The 20227-nt window shown below is 43.3% G+C and overlaps 1 protein-coding gene across 2 annotated transcripts in view; it reads right to left on the bottom strand.

Moving 5' to 3' along the window:
* rras2 (RAS related 2) overlaps positions 1 to 20227 on the bottom strand; it is a 136875-nt gene that overhangs the window by 18230 nt on the left and 98418 nt on the right. For both annotated transcript variants that reach the window (XM_038808105.1, XM_038808106.1), the window contains exons 2-4: positions 12558 to 12645; positions 11573 to 11675; positions 3152 to 3260 (exon numbers count right to left, since the gene is read on the bottom strand). In XM_038808105.1, the coding sequence (XP_038664033.1) occupies positions 3152 to 3260; positions 11573 to 11675; positions 12558 to 12645 (300 nt within the window). The remainder of the gene's footprint in view (positions 1 to 3151; positions 3261 to 11572; positions 11676 to 12557; positions 12646 to 20227) is intronic.

Raw genomic sequence — 20227 nt, 5'->3', positions numbered from 1 at the left:
AGAGTCAGAGGCAGAGCGAGAGAGTCAGAGGCAGAGCGAGAGAGTCAGAGGCAGAGCGAGAGAGTCAGAGGCAGAGCGAGAGAGTCAGACGCAGAGCGAGAGAGTCAGAGGCAGAGCGAGAGAGTCAGACGCAGAGCGAGAGAGTCAGACGCAGAGCGAGAGAGTCAGACGCAGAGCGAGAGAGTCAGACGCAGAGCGAGAGAGTCAGACGCAGAGCGAGAGAGTCAGACGCAGAGCGAGAGAGTCAGACGCAGAGCGAGAGAGTCAGACGCAGAGAGAGACAGACGCAGAGAGAGACAGACACAGAGAGAGACAGACACAGAGAGAGACAGACACAGAGAGAGACAGACACAGAGAAAGAGTGGAGGTAGGTTAGGGAGTGGAGAGAGTGAAGTGAAAGAGTGTGAGAGGAGAGCACGTGTGATGGCTATGAAAAGATGCATTGGCCAGCAGTTAATGTGAGGGGGCCAATGTAGTTGGCTAATGTATTTGTGACCGTGTGCCTCTTCTTAATATATGCATAGATATAGCTATAAAATACTTGTTTGCATTTGATTTCTGAGTTTTGCAGTAAAACAAAAAGGATCATCGAGCTTTTGAGAATAATTGGGTTTCTCAGATGCTCTTGGGAGGTCACTGGGGGTTCTGCGACTCAAAGTTTGGGTAACCCTGCTCTATTCAATCAATCAGAGCATCACAGTACAATGGCACCAGTTTGACGAAGGGATTGAGGGCGTAAGAGGATATTTTTGTTTCTCTGTATCGATCCACATCATAATATGTCAACTACTGTTATAAACAGGTTAATTTTAGTTTCAATGAAAGACAATGTGGTACTGTAAACTTTTTGAAAGGTTCTCACTAATTTTTGAAATCAGGTGGCAGCTTTGTCCATCCAAACCCAGGATTTTCAACTAAATGTAATGGAATTTTAAGCAGACTCATTTTAGTTCTAATTTAATTTCACCAACATTTGGTTTCCAAATTGTATTTTTCACACCAAACTTGAACAAAGCAGTTTATGCTTCTTCCTATAAGTTGCCAAAAGTTAAAAGCATGTCTTGCAGCAGAAGTGGAAATGACAAACAAAAATCTATTATTAATTCAGACTGCGTATCAGGAACCTATAATGCAATTCTCTTCGCCCAGGCTCCTCATTGGTTGATCTACAAGTTTTCTAAAATAAACAAATCAATTCCTTCAGACTTTCCTTACATTAGGCCTTTTACCTTATTGTATTGTTTGAGTTCACAAGAACCAGTCTCGTCATTACGATTTACACATTTCATAAAAAGAACCAATCATATAATGGCCCACATGACAGATGTACCCATGATATCAAAATAAACACACTAGAATTTCTGGAACAAAGTTCTAACAAAAGGTCATTCATCTCAAATGTGATCCATTTCTCCATAAATGCTGCTAACACTTTGTTATTGTAAATAACGTTTAATTTCCTTATATTTATGCGGCTTGCCTTGCTCAATTCATGAAGTCATTGCCAAGAGCAAGAACTTTCAAAACACATAATTGCAGATTTAATTTAAGCACTGCTATGGACAACTGGGAGGCATCAACAGTAAAGGGACAAGAGTTATGTGCTGGAGGGAAAAAATAATCAGAACACCATTGCAAACAGTACAATGAATACTCAACACATGAACACTTGTGGTGCTTAAATCCATATGCCACAACATAAGAACTAGTGCCTGAAAGGAACTTTGCATATCACTAGAATCATCGAATAACAGTGCCAAAGAGGTCCTCCAGCCCATCGAGACTGCACCAACACATGAAAGCCACCTGACCTGCCTACCTAATCCCATTTGCCAGCACTTGGCCATAGCCTTGAATGTTATGATGTGCCATGTACTCATCCAGGTATCTTTTTAAAGGATGTGAGGCAACCCACCTCTGCCACCCTCCAAGGCAGTGCATTTCAGACAGTCACCCACTCTGGATAGAAAGGGTTTTCCTCAAATCCTCCCTGAACCTCCTGTCCTCACCTTGAACTTGTGTTCCCTCATAACTGACCCTTCACTAAGGGGAACAGCTGTTTCCTACCTACCCTGTCCATGCCCCTCATAATCTTGTACAACTCGATCAGGCCACCACTCAGTCTTCTCTGCTGCAGCAAAAACAACCCAAGCCCATCCAACTTCATATAACTTAAATATTCCATCCCAGGCAACATCCTGGTGAATTGTCTCTGTACCCCTTCCAGTGCAATCACACCCTTCTTATAATGTGGCAACCAGAATTGCACACAGTACTCCAGCTGTGGCCTCACCAGAGTTCTATATAACTTCAACATGACCTCCCTGCTTTTCTAATCTATGCCTATGCCTCGATTGATAAAGGCAAGTGTCCCATGTGCCTTTTTCACCAACCTATTAGCCTAACCTTCTGCCCTGAGTATCTATTCTGAAACTCCAATCTGTATTTCAAAATGTATGCTAAACCTTCTACTATTCTGAATTTCCTGCTTATTTTTGACATTAAGTGGTAGAAAGTCAAAAACACCAACAAAAGCTTTCTGTTAGTAGTCCAACATGGTAGAATTCCTTTCTGCCTCTTGACAGAAGTGCACTTAAGAGTAAAACTCAAAGGCAAATTAGAAATGTTGAATACCATAAAATTAAATTAACAGTCAGAATCTCTACCCAACTTTTGAGGGGTGGGGGAAAAAATAGGAGAGCATAGAATTGAGGAAAGCCACTTATTTAAATGCCTGGGACTGAAAGCAGATTAGAGGTAAAGGGAACATTTTTACAATTCTCCAGAGGCTTAAGCGAAACATGTACAGGAATTGATTGGTCATCTTTTCACTTTATTGATTGCACTTAAATTTTTTTTCTTCTAACTCAACATTCTCAAGAAACCAAATTCAGTTAACTGGTTCGAACCAAGTCCAAGATGTAGAAGGATCATTATAAATATATGCTTGATTTTAATGCATGTTTTTGCAAAAAGGATTTGTTATTTTAGCCAAAATAGCCTGCATTCACTGACATTTGTGTAGACATCAGGAAGCCACACATCAAATATCAAAATCAATAACCACTGAAGCTACCCGACTTTCATTTTATTTGTGTTGCCTCCACTGAACAAAGCCAAAAGTTCAGAAATGTCACTTCATAGTGCTCACCTGCCTTTGATGTTCCAGGTCAGCTTTATTACCCACAAGGATCATAGGGAATTCATCACGATCTTTTACTCGAAGGATTTGTCTTTGGAACTTGTAAATTTCTTCAAAACTGAAAAGGAAAATAAAACTGCACAACTCAAAACACAATTTTTAAAGTCTCAGTTCATATTCACCTGAACGATTAAACGCTTCTGAGAAAGTAGAACATAGTTTGGATTCACACCAATGGCACTGGCAACATGGCCTAAACGTATAACGTATAAACTAGCGGAAAAGTTGAATTTTTGAGACAGATGTTTTGGGTCAAGTTATGGTGCTGGATTTTACACAGGTACTGTTCAAGGCACTGCCATGCATGCTTGATTTGAGACAAGTGAAATACAAACAAGAATGTCCCAATGGAATGAAGTAAAACCCAACAACAAAAGAATTCCGAATACTTATCGAACTTATTTATTTTGTAACTTTACAAGTTATATACATTTATATTGCATTGGGTGAAATGTGTAACAAATTAGCACTCCACGCTGAAATCTCACAAAATCACTCTGAACACACACACACACTTTCTTGTGAAAATGGGTAGCAAGGCATTTTGCTTGAATATCATCATCAGCTTTAATTTGTGTCCTCCACCATGTCTTCTAATGGCCAATTGTCTTCACAAGGACAGTTTTATCACCAATCTTAGGAATGGTTGTTTGTTGTCATGTCAAAGTTGCACATCTCACACGTATTTCCTATGCGGATCAATCAATAAGCTTCTCTTGAGGTCGGATAACAAATTGGATTGGATTTGGATTGGATTTGTTTATTGTCACATGTACCGAGGTACAGTGAAAAGCATTTTTCTGCAAGCAGCTCAAACAGATCATTAAGTACATGAAAATAAAAGAAAAGAAAAAAAGAAAATACGTAAAGGGCAATACAAGGTCCATAATGTAAATACATAAACACCAGCATCGGGTGAAGCATACAGGAGTGTAGTGTCAGGTCAGTCCATAATAGGATAGGAAGAAGTCTTACAACACCAGGTTATAGTCCAACTAGCTTTCGGAGCACTGCTCCTTCCTCAGGTGAACAAAGAGGTATGTTCCAGAAACATATATATAGACAAAGTCAAAGATGCAAGACAATACTTTGAATGCAAGTATTTGCAGGTAATTAAGTCTTTACAGATCCAGTTAAACCTGGGGTTACCCCTATCTCTGGATCTGTAAAGACTTAATTCTCCTCTTGACTGGATGGGTTTCCTCCAGGTGCTCCGGTTTCCTCCCACAAGTCCCGAAAGACATGCTTGTTAGGTGAATTGGACATTCTGAATTCTCCCTCAGTATACCCCTACAACGTTAAGTTCAAATGGAGCTATCTTCTTGTTATTCTTTCTTGAAAGCATCACGATAGATCACAAGGTACACATTAGGGATGAAGATTGCCACTAGAATTAGGAGGGGGGAAATTTGAAGGTTCCTGTGCATATCTTTTATGTGGACGAGTAGTGGGAGAGAGCACATCTGAGTGCACAAAGGGGAAAGTGGTGTGCTTTTTTGCTTTCAAACTTTTAAATTTTCAACGAGGTCTTGCCCTGCTGCAGCAATAGAGGCTACAAGGGGGAGAACTGATTGATAAGTAGTGGGCAAGGTTGGGCATGTGCTTCCTACTTTTATAATTTATAGTTCGGAAGGTCTTTTTGGGGTTTATAATTTGTAGTAACGAGGACCAGGAAAGAAGGGCCCCCAGAGTAATTGACATTAAGCATCTTCCAAAGATTTAATTTAAAGGGGTAAGTCACGGCAGGAGAGTTCAAAGCCATGGTGTACTCCAAATGAAATGTAGGAAGCCATGTGAACATTTCCAGTGCCCAGGGCCAGCATACATAGAGGAAGTGTCTCCAGCTGCAGTTTCTGAAGTCCGGATTTTGGAGCTGCTTCGGCGGCTGGGAACACTGTGGAGTATCCGCACGGCAGAGAGTATCGTGGTTAGCACCTATAGAGAAGTGGTCACATCGCAGGCTCAGACTCCACAGACAGGAAGGGAATGGGTGACCACCAGTCAGAGCAATAGGACTAGGCAGGCAGTGCAGGAATCCCCTGTGGCCATTCCCCTGAAAAACAGATTTAACACTTTGGATACCGTTGAGAGGAATGGCCTCTCAGGGAAAGCAGCAACAGCCAAATGCGTTGCACGATGGTTGGCTCTGCTGCATAGGAGAGCATTAAAAAGTGTGGGAATGCAATAGTTACAAGGGATTCAATTGTAAGGGGAATAGATAGGCATTTCTGCGGCTGCAGGCAAGACTCCAGGATGGTATATTGCCTCCCTGGTGCTTGGGTCAAGGATGTTTCAGAGCGGTTACACAACATTGTGGAGGGGACGGGTGAACAGCCAGTGGTCGTGGTACACCTTGGTACAAACGACATAGCTTTCAAAACAAAAAAGGGATGAGGTCCAGAATAGAGGGCCAGGAAGTAAGTTGATAAACAAGACCTCAAAACATAGTGATATCAGGATTACGACCAGTGCCACGTGCTAGTCAGTAGAAACAGCAGGATATATTGGATGAATACATGGTTGAAGAGATGGTGTAAGCGGGAGGGTTTCAGATGACTGGGACATTGAGACGGGTTCTGGGAGGAGATGGGACCAGTACAAACTAGATCAGTTACACTTGGCAAGAACGGGACTCATGCCCCAGGGAGAGTTAGAGGACAAACATATTTTGATTTTTTTCAACAGATGCAGTGAGAACTTAAAGTCATCCTTTGCAGAAATGTAACATTGAATGACAAAGCAAACAACATAGTGAGGACCAAGCAGGCTCACCCGTCACATTAAAGGTAAGCAAAAATGACACGAAGGTTGGAAGGGCGCTGGCCGTGAAGGTTGGCAAAAATGGGTCACAGGCAAAAATGTTTGAAAACTCACCATCTCCTAGGACAGTGTTTTTCCAGCTGTTGAGAGAGAGAAAGGAGTACAGTCTAAGAAAAGGGAGTGGAGGAGATAGAGAGGCAAGTAATGAGAAAGAAGAGAGAGCAGAGTGGGAGAGAGAACGTGTACAAAGCAAAATAATGTGAGGGTAAGAGAAGGAAGAAGGCAAGAGGGAACAAATTAACTGGCATTTACTTTATTTTTATAAATTGAGAGTACCCAATTCATTTTTTCCCAACTAAGGGGCAATTTATCATGGCCAATACATCTATCCTGCACATCTTTGGGTTGTGGGGTCGAAACCCACGCAAACACTTTTTTTTTTTTATATAAATTTAGATTACCCAATTATCCACGCAAACACGGGGAAAATGTGCAAACTCCACACGGACAGTGACCCAGGGCCGGGATCGAACCTGGGACCTCAGTGCCGTGAGGCAGCAATGCTAACCACTGCGCCACCTTGCTGCCATTAACTGGTATTTACATAGAGTCCAAAGCATAGGAAAATGCCACAAGTTGCTTTACAAAAATGGATGCCAATCCAATGAAGAAAATATCAGGAGATGGTATAAAGCTTTGCCAAAGACATGGCTTTAAGGAGGTTCCTAAAGTATAAGCAGACAAAATAAGGAAGATTACTCCAGAGCTATAGTAACTACGGCTGAAAACTACCACCAATAGTCGTGGCAAAAAACTGAGGGGTGGTGTCCTCGTAAACCTGCCATTTTTCAAACTCTAATAACTTCACCTTATTTATACTGTTCTGCGCACATCCTATCTAACATCAAAACTTCCTAGAGCCTACAGTCAGAGGACACAGAAGATTGCAGGGCTGGAGGAGATTATGGAGACAGAGGGGAGAGGCCAAGAAGATCTTTAAACATATGAGTGAACATTTTAAATTTAAAACAGTCAAGGCAAATACAAATCAGCATGCACATCGGAGATGGTCAAACAGGACTTGATGTGAGCAGTCGAGCTTCAGATTAACTGAATTTACTGGAGTGGAGAAGATAGGAGTCTGTCAAAGACTGCATTACAATATTTGAGTCTGGAACTCAAATTCACAATTAAGGTTGGCAGATGAGCTGAGGCTGGCATTGTTCAGAGGACTAATGGAATGCTATCCTTCATCAGAGGAGGAATTGAACATGAAACCAAGGATGTTATGCTTCAGTGAGATCACATCTTGAATACTGCAGGCAGTTTTGTTCTCCTTATTTAAGAAAGGATATAAATGTGTTGGCAGAGGCTCAGCGGAGATTTATTAGATTGATACACTGAACGAGCAGGTGACTTATGAGGATAGGCTAGACAGACTGGGCTGTTTCCACTGGAGTTTAGAAGAGCGACGAGTAGCTTCATAGAAGTGTTCAAGATTCTGAATGATCTTGACAAGGAGAAATGTGGAAGGGATGTTTCCTTGTGTGGGCGAGTCCAGAACTATGGAGAACTGCTTCAAAATTAGCAGGCACCTTCTTAGGATAGAGAAAATTTTTATGAAGTTTGTGAGACTTTGGAACTCTCTGCCTCAGGTGGGGTCATTGAATATTTTTAAGGCAGAGGCCTTGCCTAATGAGAATCTAAGCTTATAGTGTGCAGGTGGGAATGTAGAACTTGAAACACGAACAGATCAATCATGATCTTATCAAATCATGGAATCCCTACAGTGCAGAAGGAGGCCATTCAGCCCATCAGGTCTGCACTGACCCTCTGAAAGAGCACTCCGCCAAGCCCATTTCCCCGTCCTAACCCAATAACCATTTAACCTAACCTACACATCCCTGGACACTTTAGGGCAATTTAAGCATGGTCAACCCACCTAATCTACTCATCTTTGCACAGTGGGAAGAAACCGGAGCACCTGGAGGAAACACATGCAGACATGGTGAGAATAGGCAAACTCCACACAGACAGTCACCCAAGACCAGAATTGAACCTGGGACCCTGGCGCTGTGAGGCAGCAGTTTTTTTTTAAATTTAGAGTACCCAATTTTTTTCCAATTAATGGGCAATTTAGCGTTGCTAATTCACCTATCCTGAACATCTTTTTGGGTTGGAGGAGTGAGGCCCACGCAGACACGGGGAGAATATGCAAACTCCAAATGAACAGTGACCCGGGGCTGTATCAAACCAGTGTCTTTGGCGCCGTGAGGCAGAGGTGCTAAGCACTGAGCCATCATGCTGCCCAATGAGGTAGCAGTGTCACCCACTGTGACAACATACCACCCATGGCAAAGCAGGCTGGAGGGGCTGAATGGCCTACTTCTGCTCATATGTTGCATGTTCATATGTCACGGAAGTAGAATAGGCAATCTTTGTGATACAGAAAATAGTGTTGCAAGCTGTAGGATCGAGTAGCACACCAAGGTTGCAGACTTAGTAGTCTGCTTCAACACAACACTTTCTATGTGGGATTAGGCTATTGAGTTGGATGATCAGCCATGATCATAATGAATGGTGGAGCGAGCTTGAAGAGTCGAATGGCCTCACCCTGCTCCTATTTTTTCTTTTCTATGTCTGGAAATCAGTAAAGCTACAGAATTTGTGGCAGATGAAGATTATGGATTTAGACTCCTAATAGTTAACTGTAAGGGTTGTGGCTTATCCAAGATTGAAAGTCAGACAACACAAAGGCAATGGAAAAGTCGCAGTAGAAACTTTGAACATACGTGTGGAACCTGACCTTTCATGGTCTCAATTCATATTCTCCAGGGACAACATACAGAGGAGCAAGGGAAGGGAGCCAAGCATAGATCTTTGAGGGACTCCAGAGGTAATAATGCAAAGGAAAGACGAGAAACAATTACAGGACATTCTCCGTCGACAGTTAGCTGGTTACAATGCACACTGCACCACTGAGAGTCACCGAGGATGTTTTGGTGTTTTGCTGAAGTGTCAGTATCAGAAACCAGATTACAAACATTCAAACATGGAGCTGCAAGATAAGTGGGCATGAATTTAGGAAATAATAATAATAACCTTTTATTGTCACAAGTATGAAGTTACTGTGAAAAGCCCCGAGTCGCCTGTTCGGGTAAGCTGGTACGGGAATCGAACCCGCGCTGCTGGCTTTGTCCTGCATCACAAACCAGCTGTATAGCCCACTGAGCTAAACCATCCCTTAGTGACAACACGATGAAGGGTATTGGAAAGTAAAGAAATGGGAAGCAGTTTGCAAGAACTCAAAGTCAAAAGGTGGAATTTCAGTTTGAACAGGAAGTTAACAATGGCGATTTTGAAATGTAAGTGGCAGTACCCAAGGAGAAATATAATTTACAATGAAAGCATGCATGGGAATCAGGTGGTCAAGCCATAGATTAGGCCACAGAATATTTTCTGAAGTATTATGCTTTGGAAAGAATATCTGAACCATAGAAATAATATAGCAAAAACCCACGGGTCAGAGAGTATGGTTTTGAATAAAGGCACTAAAAAAGGTATTATTTCCGAACGAAACAAAGCAGATTGATTGGTGGGAGAGATGGGTGGGGGTGGGTGGAGGAGAAGAGTGGCAGACAACTAGGTTTTCAGAATTTGAAAAGTGTGACGCTAAGCAGCAAACCAATCTATTTTTCTTTCTTTTATTTAATAAATTTAGAGTACCAAATTCATTTTTGTCAATTCTCCAATTTAGTGGCCAATCCACCTACCCTGCACATCTTTGGGTTGTGGGGGCGAAAGCCACGCAGCACTGCTACCACTGCGCCACCGTGCTGCCCTAAAACAGTTTATTTTTGACTGGTTCATCAATAAGGAAAGCATGAGTCTGCTTCTCGACTAAAGGAAACTATGGAATGGGATTAAACCTTATTATTTCCAAATAACATACAATTTAGGATCTAATAATAGCAGTGCTGGACAACTGAGAGATCATTCACTGAAATTGTACTGCAAAATGGAGCAAATTCTTTCAACTACTAAAGTTTTGTGAACTTCAAAGCATAAAAACAGCACTTAACTGATGTGGATTCAAACTAAGGCTTTGGGAATTGGGAGGTTAGAGAAAAAGGAAATAAAGGAGAAAAGGGGCAGCACACAAGCACAAGTGGCTAGCACTGGGGCTTCACAGCGTCAGGGTCCCAGGTTTGATTCCCTGCTGGGTCAGTTGCGTGTGTGGAGTCTGCATGTTCTGCCATATGGGTGTGTGGGTTTCCTCCGGGTGCTCCGGTTTCCTCCCACAGTCAAAAGACATGCAGGCCATGATAAATTGCCCTTAGTGACCAAAAAGGTTAGGAGGGGTTATTGGGTTACGGGGATAGGGTGGAAATGAGGGCTTAAGTGGGTCGGTGCAGACTCGATGGGCTGAATGGCCTCCTTCTGCACTATATGTTCTATGAAACAACGTTTACTGACACAAGAGCTAAAAAGGCAAGGCACCTGAACCCAAGTTCCCAGAACATCACCCTGAATCTCTAAATTACAAGTTCAATGACAATGCCGCTACACAATTGCCTCCCCCTAATACTGCCGACGGTAGGATTTGATAAGACCATGGCCGCCTGGAATATTCCCCCCACACCGAACCTGGAGCCTGGAGCCCAGCTGGGGGGCTGCAGCTGAGGTGGGACCAAGGCACCATCCTGCACCAGCTTCAATTCTTGCAAAAGAGGCAACACCAGGAAGCCAGTTCAGAACAGGAAGGGGCTCTTCAGGCTGTAAATGGAAGCAGCAGCTACTGGGGACACAGCCTCTACATCTCCCAATCACAGACATCGAGTCAAAGCCAGGTGGGAATTGGTGGTGCATGAGAGAGAGGACCTGAGGGACTATGGCACAGGGACAGGCAGCGGTCAGAAGAAAATTAAAAGGGCAGAAATCCTTGAGCCAAAAGTCGAATGCCACCATATGGAGGAAATTCCTCATTCTTGCAGTTTATAACCCTAGTATAGTCCTAGTTATTGCAATTCACCAGGGCACTAATCCCATCCCAGATTAAGCCAATCCGCACTGAACAGCCCCTTCGTTAGCTAGTCCTCGTATTAGTGCACCAGAAATTGCAATCCTTCTTCCTACGTGCCTGAACTGTATGCTTAATTCTCTAATCTCCTTGGACCTATGCTAATTGGCATGTAGCTCCAGTAACAATGCAGTGATTATTCCTTTGAAGTTCTGGGTTTCAGTTTGGACCACAACTCCTCAAACCCTCTCAGCAGAGCATCTTTCCGACTTCTAACCATGCAGTGGCTTCTTATGTAGAACACAACAACTGGATTATTGTCCTTCCTAATCCAAGTTAGTCACCTCTTCCTACTCAAGTCTTACAACATCAGGTTAAAGTCCAACAGCTTCGAATCACTAGCTTTCGGAGCACAGCTTCATCACCTGATGAAGAAGCTGTGCTCCGAAAGCGAGTGATTCGAAACGAACCTGTTGGACTTTAACCTGATGTTGTAAGACTTCTTACTGTGCCCACCCCAGTCCAATGCCGGCATCTCCACATCATACTCTAATGTAAATACAGCACCTGCAACATGTTTTTGAACATACCTTCCTCTATCAGTAACTGAGAAGACCAGAAGAAACCCCTCCCCAGTCCTCATGTATTGTTCTCGCATGGCTCCAAACTCTTCTTGTCCTGCTGTATCTAAAACTAGATGGCAAAACAGAAACTCCAAGTTAAGAATTAGATGACAAAAGCATAACATCGAGCTGGTGTGCATGCAAAATTAGTTTATTTCTCTCACAATGGAGGGAGTCAGAATGTAAAAATCAACTTGAAGAATCGCAGAAGCACCCCACACAAAACAGCAAGTGCTGGGAAAGTGGCTTTCAGGCATTTCTTAGTTACAAAATCTTTATGGCAAGATTTACAATTTTTTCAAAGTGCAATTATTTATAAAGTTCTCAATCAACTAAAACTAGCCATAGTTTATCAGATTCTTTTGGACTACTAAGAATCTGCAGCAATGGAGAGAATCGGAGAGATCACAGACTTTTGGCATGATACCAGATGGACTCATCAAATATCAGGTCAGTAAAATTGTCAAAATTACTGGAAAGCCATTGCTTTCATTAACTGGAGGTTAACACCATGCTGCAGACCAATTAATCAAATTCTTATCATAATATTGGCATCAACATTGAGTTTTCCTTCTCAAAAATAAACCATAAATCAAAAATATTCTGGTAGACGTTGCAGCTTCACTCTTATCTCCCACTGCGATCATCATTCATCTTAGAATAGCTATTATTAAACCGATTTTACACCCTCAACTGTGCAAAACAAGTAATGTACTACAGATAGCATAAACACAGACCTGGTGCCTAATTCTGAACCAGCACAATCTTATTTTTCACTCCAAATTAGACTCCCAGTTCAGTCTAAAGGAAAATCTGCTTTCTAAACGATCAGTCAGGCATAGTTTATTCTAGTGAATCATCCCACCCTTCTACTTGAATGCTCTTCCAGAGGCCTACCCACAAAATTTAAAAGCATTTGTATATCCGGCTAATCTGGTTTCAGAATACTTACTATCTAATCTTGCTGCTCGGTCATCAATAACACATTGCTTGGTATAGGAATCTTCAATTGTGGGATCATAATCTGTCACAAAGTAAGACTGAAAGAGAAAAAAAAATTAGAAAAACATTTTTCTTTGAAAGCCAGAACTTACCCCCTCATTCTCATACAGTTTACAAGAGGAGGATCGCACATTTGTACAACTCAGGAGGCAGCTATTCAGTTGAATCTGTCTCAGAATGACAGTGCACAAGTAGGTTTCACCCAATGCAGCCTCTTTCTCTCTTTTCCTCAGTCACGTCTGAATCTTTTTGTTAACTATCATAAATCTACGTCCTATGGACGGACAAAATAGGAGCAGAAATAGGCCATTTGGCCCCTCAGGTCAGCTCTGCCATTTATTAAGATCGTAGCTGATCTTCTGGTTACCATGTCAACTTTTTCTAAGAGCAATCAAAACTGAAGTGTCGACTTCAACCAAACCTCCATTAAATCATTCAATGCTCCAACTGTGCAAAACAAATTTCTTCTGGCCAGTCTTCGCAATGGAAATTTTAAAATCGATGACCTGTTTCTTTGTTTACGCCATCAAAACCATTCCTAACGTTACAAATTTACACCAAATCTGTTCTTCATTTTCTCGACGTCAGTGGAAATAAAAAAAACTTGCATTCATGTACTGTAGCGCATTTCTCAACCACAGAGCATCCCAAAGCACTTCACAATGCAATTCGTTTTTATAATCCCAGAATCCAACGCGTGCACAACAAGTTCCCGCATCCTGCAGTATGATAATAAGCCAGATCATCCGTTTTTGTGATGAAATACTCTCCGAGATAATTCCCCTGCTCTTCTTCGAAATCGTACTATTGAATCTTTTACATGCACCCAAGGGGGCCTCCATTTGACATATCATAGTGCAGCACTCCCTCAGTACTGATGTTTGTACTCAAATCCTAGAGTTGGATTTTACCTGGGTCTCAACCTTCTAATTCAAAGGCAACATACAATAATCAAAGTATCTCACATCTATTTTCATAATTACCTTTTTGCATCTCCAGTATCAACCAATTGTATTCCTACCACCCTCCCAGTTTTGCTACTGTTGTATACTCATTGGGCTTTATTGTCCTTGCAATAATGGGGCACTGTTCAAACTGCAGCCTGACAAATTTTATAACCTCAAAGTCCACGATTCAATAACCTTGGTTTTTAATCACGTAGTACTCACACTTTCAAGGATCTACATCTTTGCACCTCTAATCTTAATTATTCCATAGCCTTCAGTTACTTTCCATTTAGCATATACTCTCATTCCTTATTCTTCTTCAAACATTTTGCATCAGCTATGGCTTAGTTGGTAGCAACCGTCCCTCAAAGTCAGATGATTGTGGGTTCATGTTTTGCTCCAGGGATTGGGTCCTAAAATAAAATCATGGCCCCCACTCTACTGCAGTACTGAGTGAGTACTGTACTATCAGAGATCACATCTTTCAGATAGCACATTAAAGCAAGGCCTGATTTTCCCCCTCAGGTGACGGTGAAAAGATTTTTTCAAAGGACAGTCAACATCAAAATAAGAACAGATTATCTATACATTATCTTACTTTCAAATGAGCATGTAAATTGGCTGTTGCATTTCCAATATTACAATAGAGACTTCACTTCAAAGTTTTCCATTAGCTGTGAAACACTTCGAGATGTTCAGTGGTTGCGAAAGGCAATAGATAATTGGAAGTCCTTTTTTTTCTTCAATTACATGGCATCACAATTATCCTCGATGTTTATTGAACATTTGGGCCATCACAATTTTCAACATTATATTCCTTAGGTCCAAGTCAAAATTGTACCTTTTTCCCCTCAACAAAAAAAAGTGCTCACACTATTAACTCTTGTGGTATGCCAGCACCAACCCTTCTTTAACGTGAGCAACAAGATTCTTTGCTAGCTGTCAGCCAGCCAACACGCTTGAAATATTACTACATTTTCTCTTATACCACACCTACACCTGAATGGAATTTCAGATAATTTAATCACCATGTCTTAACTTTTAATACAATTTGGATTCAGCATCGCAACTTAAGAAACTATATCAACTATTTAAAAAAATCAATGTAACCTTTACTGAACAATAGCAGGCCAAAGTCAAGCAAAGAATACAACATGGATCATTGTCCTATGAAACGGCATATTATCAGGCAAGCTGAATTACAGGGTCGTCATAGGTGGTGCTCAACAAGAAGGTCTCAGCACAGTGCAGGATGCCTGAATCACAGCCAATTTCTCAAAAGCAGACATGGGATCTCTCGGTGCTGTTCCTGGTGCAAATTTCATTTGCCAAAAGCAGCTCTGAGCTGGTCCCATAATGTATATCCATCCTCCTCATATTCCCTGATAACATCACTGTGTTAGGGCACCTCTAACTTATCACACATCACTTTAATTCTACAGTTAATTATTCAACTGAATCTGCTGAATACATGTCTGTTTCTAAATAATTTAGTACAACAGTTCGAATGTAAACTTCAACCAGTTTACACAAACCCAATCAGATTAAAACTTATAGTACATACATCAGAAGGGAATGGTCTCAATGACGCAAATTAGCTAATTGAAGCAACCTAATTAAAATAATTAGTGCTCCACGTGCATGGAGTTCAACATTCATTGGCTAAGTACATATATCAGCAATGGGTTTAAAGACAATATGATGGTTTGTCAACAGATTGACAAAGTCCACATTACTGAAATAGATTTGCTAACTACCATTTTAACAACACATGGTAGTACTTTATGAGCAAATGCCATCAAATTATTGATATTAGCTACAGATCCCAGCTGCTGCCTGTTTAACTGTTTCCATTTTTTCCATTACATTTTCCAATGTTAGTACAGAACATGCAAAATATTTGCATTTGTAGAGCACCTATCAGCAACACCTCAAGTTCTTTACAGCCAATGAAGTACTTTTGAAGTATATTCATTGATGTAATGGAGAAAACGCAACAGCCAACGATAACAACCAGGTAATCTTTTTGTGATGTTGACTGACGGATAACCACACTTGGCAATATTAACCATCATTCTCTGCATACCATTACAGGTCTTAAACTCAGCCAATTGATCACATCATGCAGTCATTGTCCTAATTAGGATATGCTAATCGTGGAGACTGGTCCCAACAACGGAAAAGCAGGGACAAGTGTACAATCCAACAATAACCCAGATTCTGCAGATGAAATCATATTTGAGATGTCAATCTTAAGATTGTCCAGAAAAATAGGCACCGAAACTGACATACAAAATCTTAAAGAATCACATCAACTATCTGAGACGGTTTCAATGTGACCTCATACACCTTTGAAGAGCCAAGCTTGAAACTAAAGTACAAGTTAGTCAGTAGCTAAGTAAACAGGATAGCAATTATCTGTTCAAAATGCCAACTACTGTTTTAATGGTTCATGTGATGAGGAAGAGATGTTGCTTGGCTAATAGACTAACCTGGAAACAAGAATGCAATCCTAAGCTTCTCATTTGTGATTTAAAAGTAGAGGCAATTTTGCAGATCAAGCAGTGGATAGTTCATCAGCTATTCCCAAAACAAATGGCTGACAAACTACCCAAAGCTCCCGAACACTCACCCTCCTCCTCAGTGGTAGGCACCTCAGGTGCCATGATTTTCAGCAATGAGTCTTGGATGTGGGCCTCATTGGCTTGGCCATCATTAATTGCCCATCCCAAATTGCCCATCCCGAATTGCCCTTGAGGTGGTGGTGAGCTGCCTTCTTGAACCGCTGCAATCCCAGAGATGTAGGTACACCCACAGTGCTGTTAGGGAGGGAGTTCCAGGATTTTAACCCAGCAACAGCGAAAAAACAGTGGTTAGAACTACTACCTCACAGCGCCAGGGACCTGGGTTTAATTCTGGCTTTAGAGTGGCTGCCTGTGGGGAGTCTGCACATTCTCCCAGTGTCTGCTTGTGCTTCCACCAGGTGCTCTGGTTTCTACCCACAATCCAAACTTGTGCAGGTTAGGTGGATTGGCCATGATAAAATTGCCTCTTAAGTGTCTAAATTTGTGGGGTTAGGGTGGAGAATTGGGCCTAGTAGGGTGCTCGGTCAGAGGGTCAGTGCAGACTTAATGGGCCAAATGGCCTCCTTCTGCACTGTAGAGGGTCTATGAATTTTGTCAAGTGAAGAGGGTGAATGACTTGGAGGGGAACCTCCAATTGGCGGTGTTCCTAGGCATCTGTTGCTCTTGTCCTTCCCTATCCCTATGGTAGTGGTCGTGGGTTTAGAAGGTGCTGCCTAAAGAGCCTTGGTGAATCCTTTGAGAGCATCTTAGTGATGGTACAGAAGGCTGCCACCCTTAGGTGGTGGTGGAGATATTGAATGTTTGTGGAACAAGAAGCAATCAAGTGGGCTGCTTTGGTCTAGGTGGTTAAGCTTCTGGTGTTGTTGGAGCTGCACTCATGTAGGCAAGTAGAAAATATTCCATCACACTTCAGACTTGTGCGCCGCATATGGTGGACAGGCTTTGGGGGTCAGGAGGTGAGCTACCCGCCACAGGATTCCTAGCCTCTGACCTGCTCTTGTTGGCACAGTTTTTATATGGCTAGTCCAGTTCAGTTTCTGGTCAATTGTAACCCCAGGTGGCGGATAGTGGGAGAATTCAGTGATGGCAACGCACTGAATGTCAAGGGGCGATTCGTTGGATTCTCTTATTGGAGATGGTCATTGTCTGGCAGGTATGCAACTTGAAACTTGTCAGCCCAAGCCTGGATATTGTCTGGGTCTTTCTGCATTTTGACATGAACTGCTACAGTATCTGAGTCATGAATGGTGCTGAACATCATGCAGTTCATCTGAAACATCCCCACTTCTGACCTTATGAAGAAGATGGTTCGGCCCAGGACACTACCCTGAGGAATTCATGTAGTGACGTCCTGGAGCAGAGATCATGGACCTCCCACCACCATAACCATCTTCCTTGGTGCCAGGTATGACTCCAACCAGCGGAGGGGATCCATCATTTCCCCCCCCTGCCAGATTCCCAATTGCTCCAGTTTTGCTAGGACTCATTGATGCCATACTCGGTCAAATGCTGCCTTGATGTCAAGGGCAGTCACTTTAACCTCACCTCTCACATTCAACTATTTGGCCATGTTGGACCGAGGCTGTCATGAGGTCAGGAGCGGAGTAACTCTGGCAGAATCCAAACAGATCAAGAGCAGGCAGGTTATTACGGAGTAGGTGACACTTGATAGCACTGTTGATGACTCCTTCCAGCACTTTATTGATGATTGAGAGTAGACTGATGGGCGGGAATTGGTTGGGTTGGATTTGTCCTGCTTGGTGTACAGGACACAACGAGGCAATTTTCCACATTGCTGGGTGGATGCCAGTTGCAGCTGTATTGGAACAGCTTGGCAAGGGGTGCAACAAGTTCTGGAGCACAAGACTTCAATACTATTGCCAGAATGACTTCAGGTGACAGGCATGGAGCGAGTGGTCACACATTTGGTGCACTCAAGTTGGAATTGCTTGATCCTTTTTCACCCCATTTCAGGAGTGTTTGCTGGTGTGAGGTGCATGAGCACTGAGAAATAGAAGTGCTCCGTCGGTGGGGCCTGTTTTTGGCTTACAAGACGAGGAATGTAACGGGTAACAGCCTGGATGAGAGATTATTCGAGGTGCCACAAAGGAAAAAATGGCAGAGGATGCTGGGATATCGTTGGCCGCCCCTGAGCAACTGGTGAACTTTTTGAATGCTACGTTCCAGCAACAGAGGCAGGAGGCCTCAGAGGACATGGTGAAGATAGCGGAGCCATTTAGGGCAGCTATTGAGAGAGTGGAGCAGAGGCAGGTACAAGGACTGGTGCTCCAGAAGGTGGAGGAGTCAGTGGGAGAGCATGAGAACCAACTGGCCTCGTTGGAGGCAGAGTGGGCAGCATGGGGAGGGGGAGGGGGAGGGGGGGTGGATGCTGACTTGGGTGGAGTTGGTGTGGTGCAGTTGGTTAAGGGGAGATGACTGCAGGTATCTTGGGGAGGTCCCCAAAGGCGAGCAAGGCATGGAGGCGTGGACCTGGGGAAGCTGGTTAAAGAGGTACTATGGCTGATCGGTGAAAAGAGCCCAGCTTCTCTCTTTCCCCCGGATTGATTACGTGGAATGTTAGGTGAGCAATGGCCAGGTTAAAAAGGTCACACATTTTCGTGCATTTAAGGGGTTTGATGACGGACGCTGCTTTTCTTTAGTAAAGACACCTGAAGCTGGGGGACCCAGACAACCCAGAGGAAGAGTTGAGTGGGGCAGGTGTTCCATTCGGGATTGGATATGAAGACGAGGGGCGTGGGGATCAATGGGAGGGTGGCTTTTGAAATGTGAAGTATTGTAAATGACTCAGGATGGGGGGGAAGGGGGGAGATGGGGAGTGTAGGTTTGTGATGGAGAGTGGGAAGCTGGAGGGGATGTCGGTGGTGCTAGTGAATGTATAAATCTCAAATTGGGATGGTGTGGAATTGTTTTAGCATAGATTCCGGGCCTGGACAAGCAGAGGCTGATTATGGCGGGGAGGGGGTATGCATTTTAATACGTGCTTGGACCGGTCATCAGTCCTGAAATGTTTCAGCCATGGCAAAGAGGCTGCTGGGGTTTATAAAACATGTGGGGGTTCGGGGCGGATCCATGGCGGTTTGAGGCGCGACGGGCAAAGGAGTTTTCGTATTTCTCGTACATGTACCGTGTACACTCCCGGATTGATTTCTTAGTCTTAGGTAAGGCGCTGTTGGTGGGGGTGGTTGGATTGGAGTATTCGACCTCTGACCACACGCAGCGTCGGGTGGATTTGTGGGTGGTGTAGGGGGAGGCTCAGCGGCCGCAGTGGAGGTTGGATGTGGGGTTGTTGGCGGATAAGGGGTTTGCAAAAGGGTGAGGTTGGCCATCTGGAATTATGTGGAGCAGAATAAAATGTGGAAGGTTCGCACCTCAGACGTTATAGGAGGCTCTGAAGGCAGTTGGGGGGGGGGGGGGGGAATTTATATTGATTCAGGCGCACAGGAAGAGGGTGGAGTGGGCTGAAAGATTGAGGTTGGTGGAGTATATTTGGAGGGTGGATCTGAGATATTTACTGGTGCCCGAGGTGGCGTTACAAAAGAAGATGTGGAGGCTCCAGGCGGAGTTTCCGATCGCCCTGTTGAATGTAGATGTGATGTTGTCAGCGAAGGTGCTCGCAATGCAGGTGGAGGAGGATTGTGTGCCAGGGATGATAAGCAAGAACCAGATGGGGTTTCTGAAGGGACGGCAGTATGGAGTTTGCTTAATGTATAAGGCAGGGGTGTCCGTTCTCTCCGCTACTCTTTGCCGCAGCGATTGAGCCGCTGACAATGGCTCTTCGGGGTTGGAGTGGGATTGAGTTGGAGGGCTTATGAATGGAGGGGGATTGAGCACTGAGTTTCTTTGCACGTGGATGATCTCCTGCTGTATTTTTCAGAGCCGGTTGGGAGCTTTGATAGGATCATGGTGGAGTTTGGCTGCTTTTCCAGGTACAAGCTTAATATGGTGAAAAGTGAGGTATTCCCAATTAATGCACATGGTCAGGAGAGGAGGTTGGGGGAGCTGCTGCTACAGTTGGTGGGAGTGAGCGTTCGCTTCCTTGGGATACAGATGGCGCGGAGTTGGGCCTA

Source organism: Scyliorhinus canicula, chromosome 9 (genome assembly GCF_902713615.1).
Source record: "Scyliorhinus canicula chromosome 9, sScyCan1.1, whole genome shotgun sequence".
NCBI lineage: Eukaryota > Metazoa > Chordata > Chondrichthyes > Carcharhiniformes > Scyliorhinidae > Scyliorhinus > Scyliorhinus canicula.
Note: the sequence above shows the minus strand (reverse complement) of the source record. Positions and strands in the feature narration are given on the sequence as shown.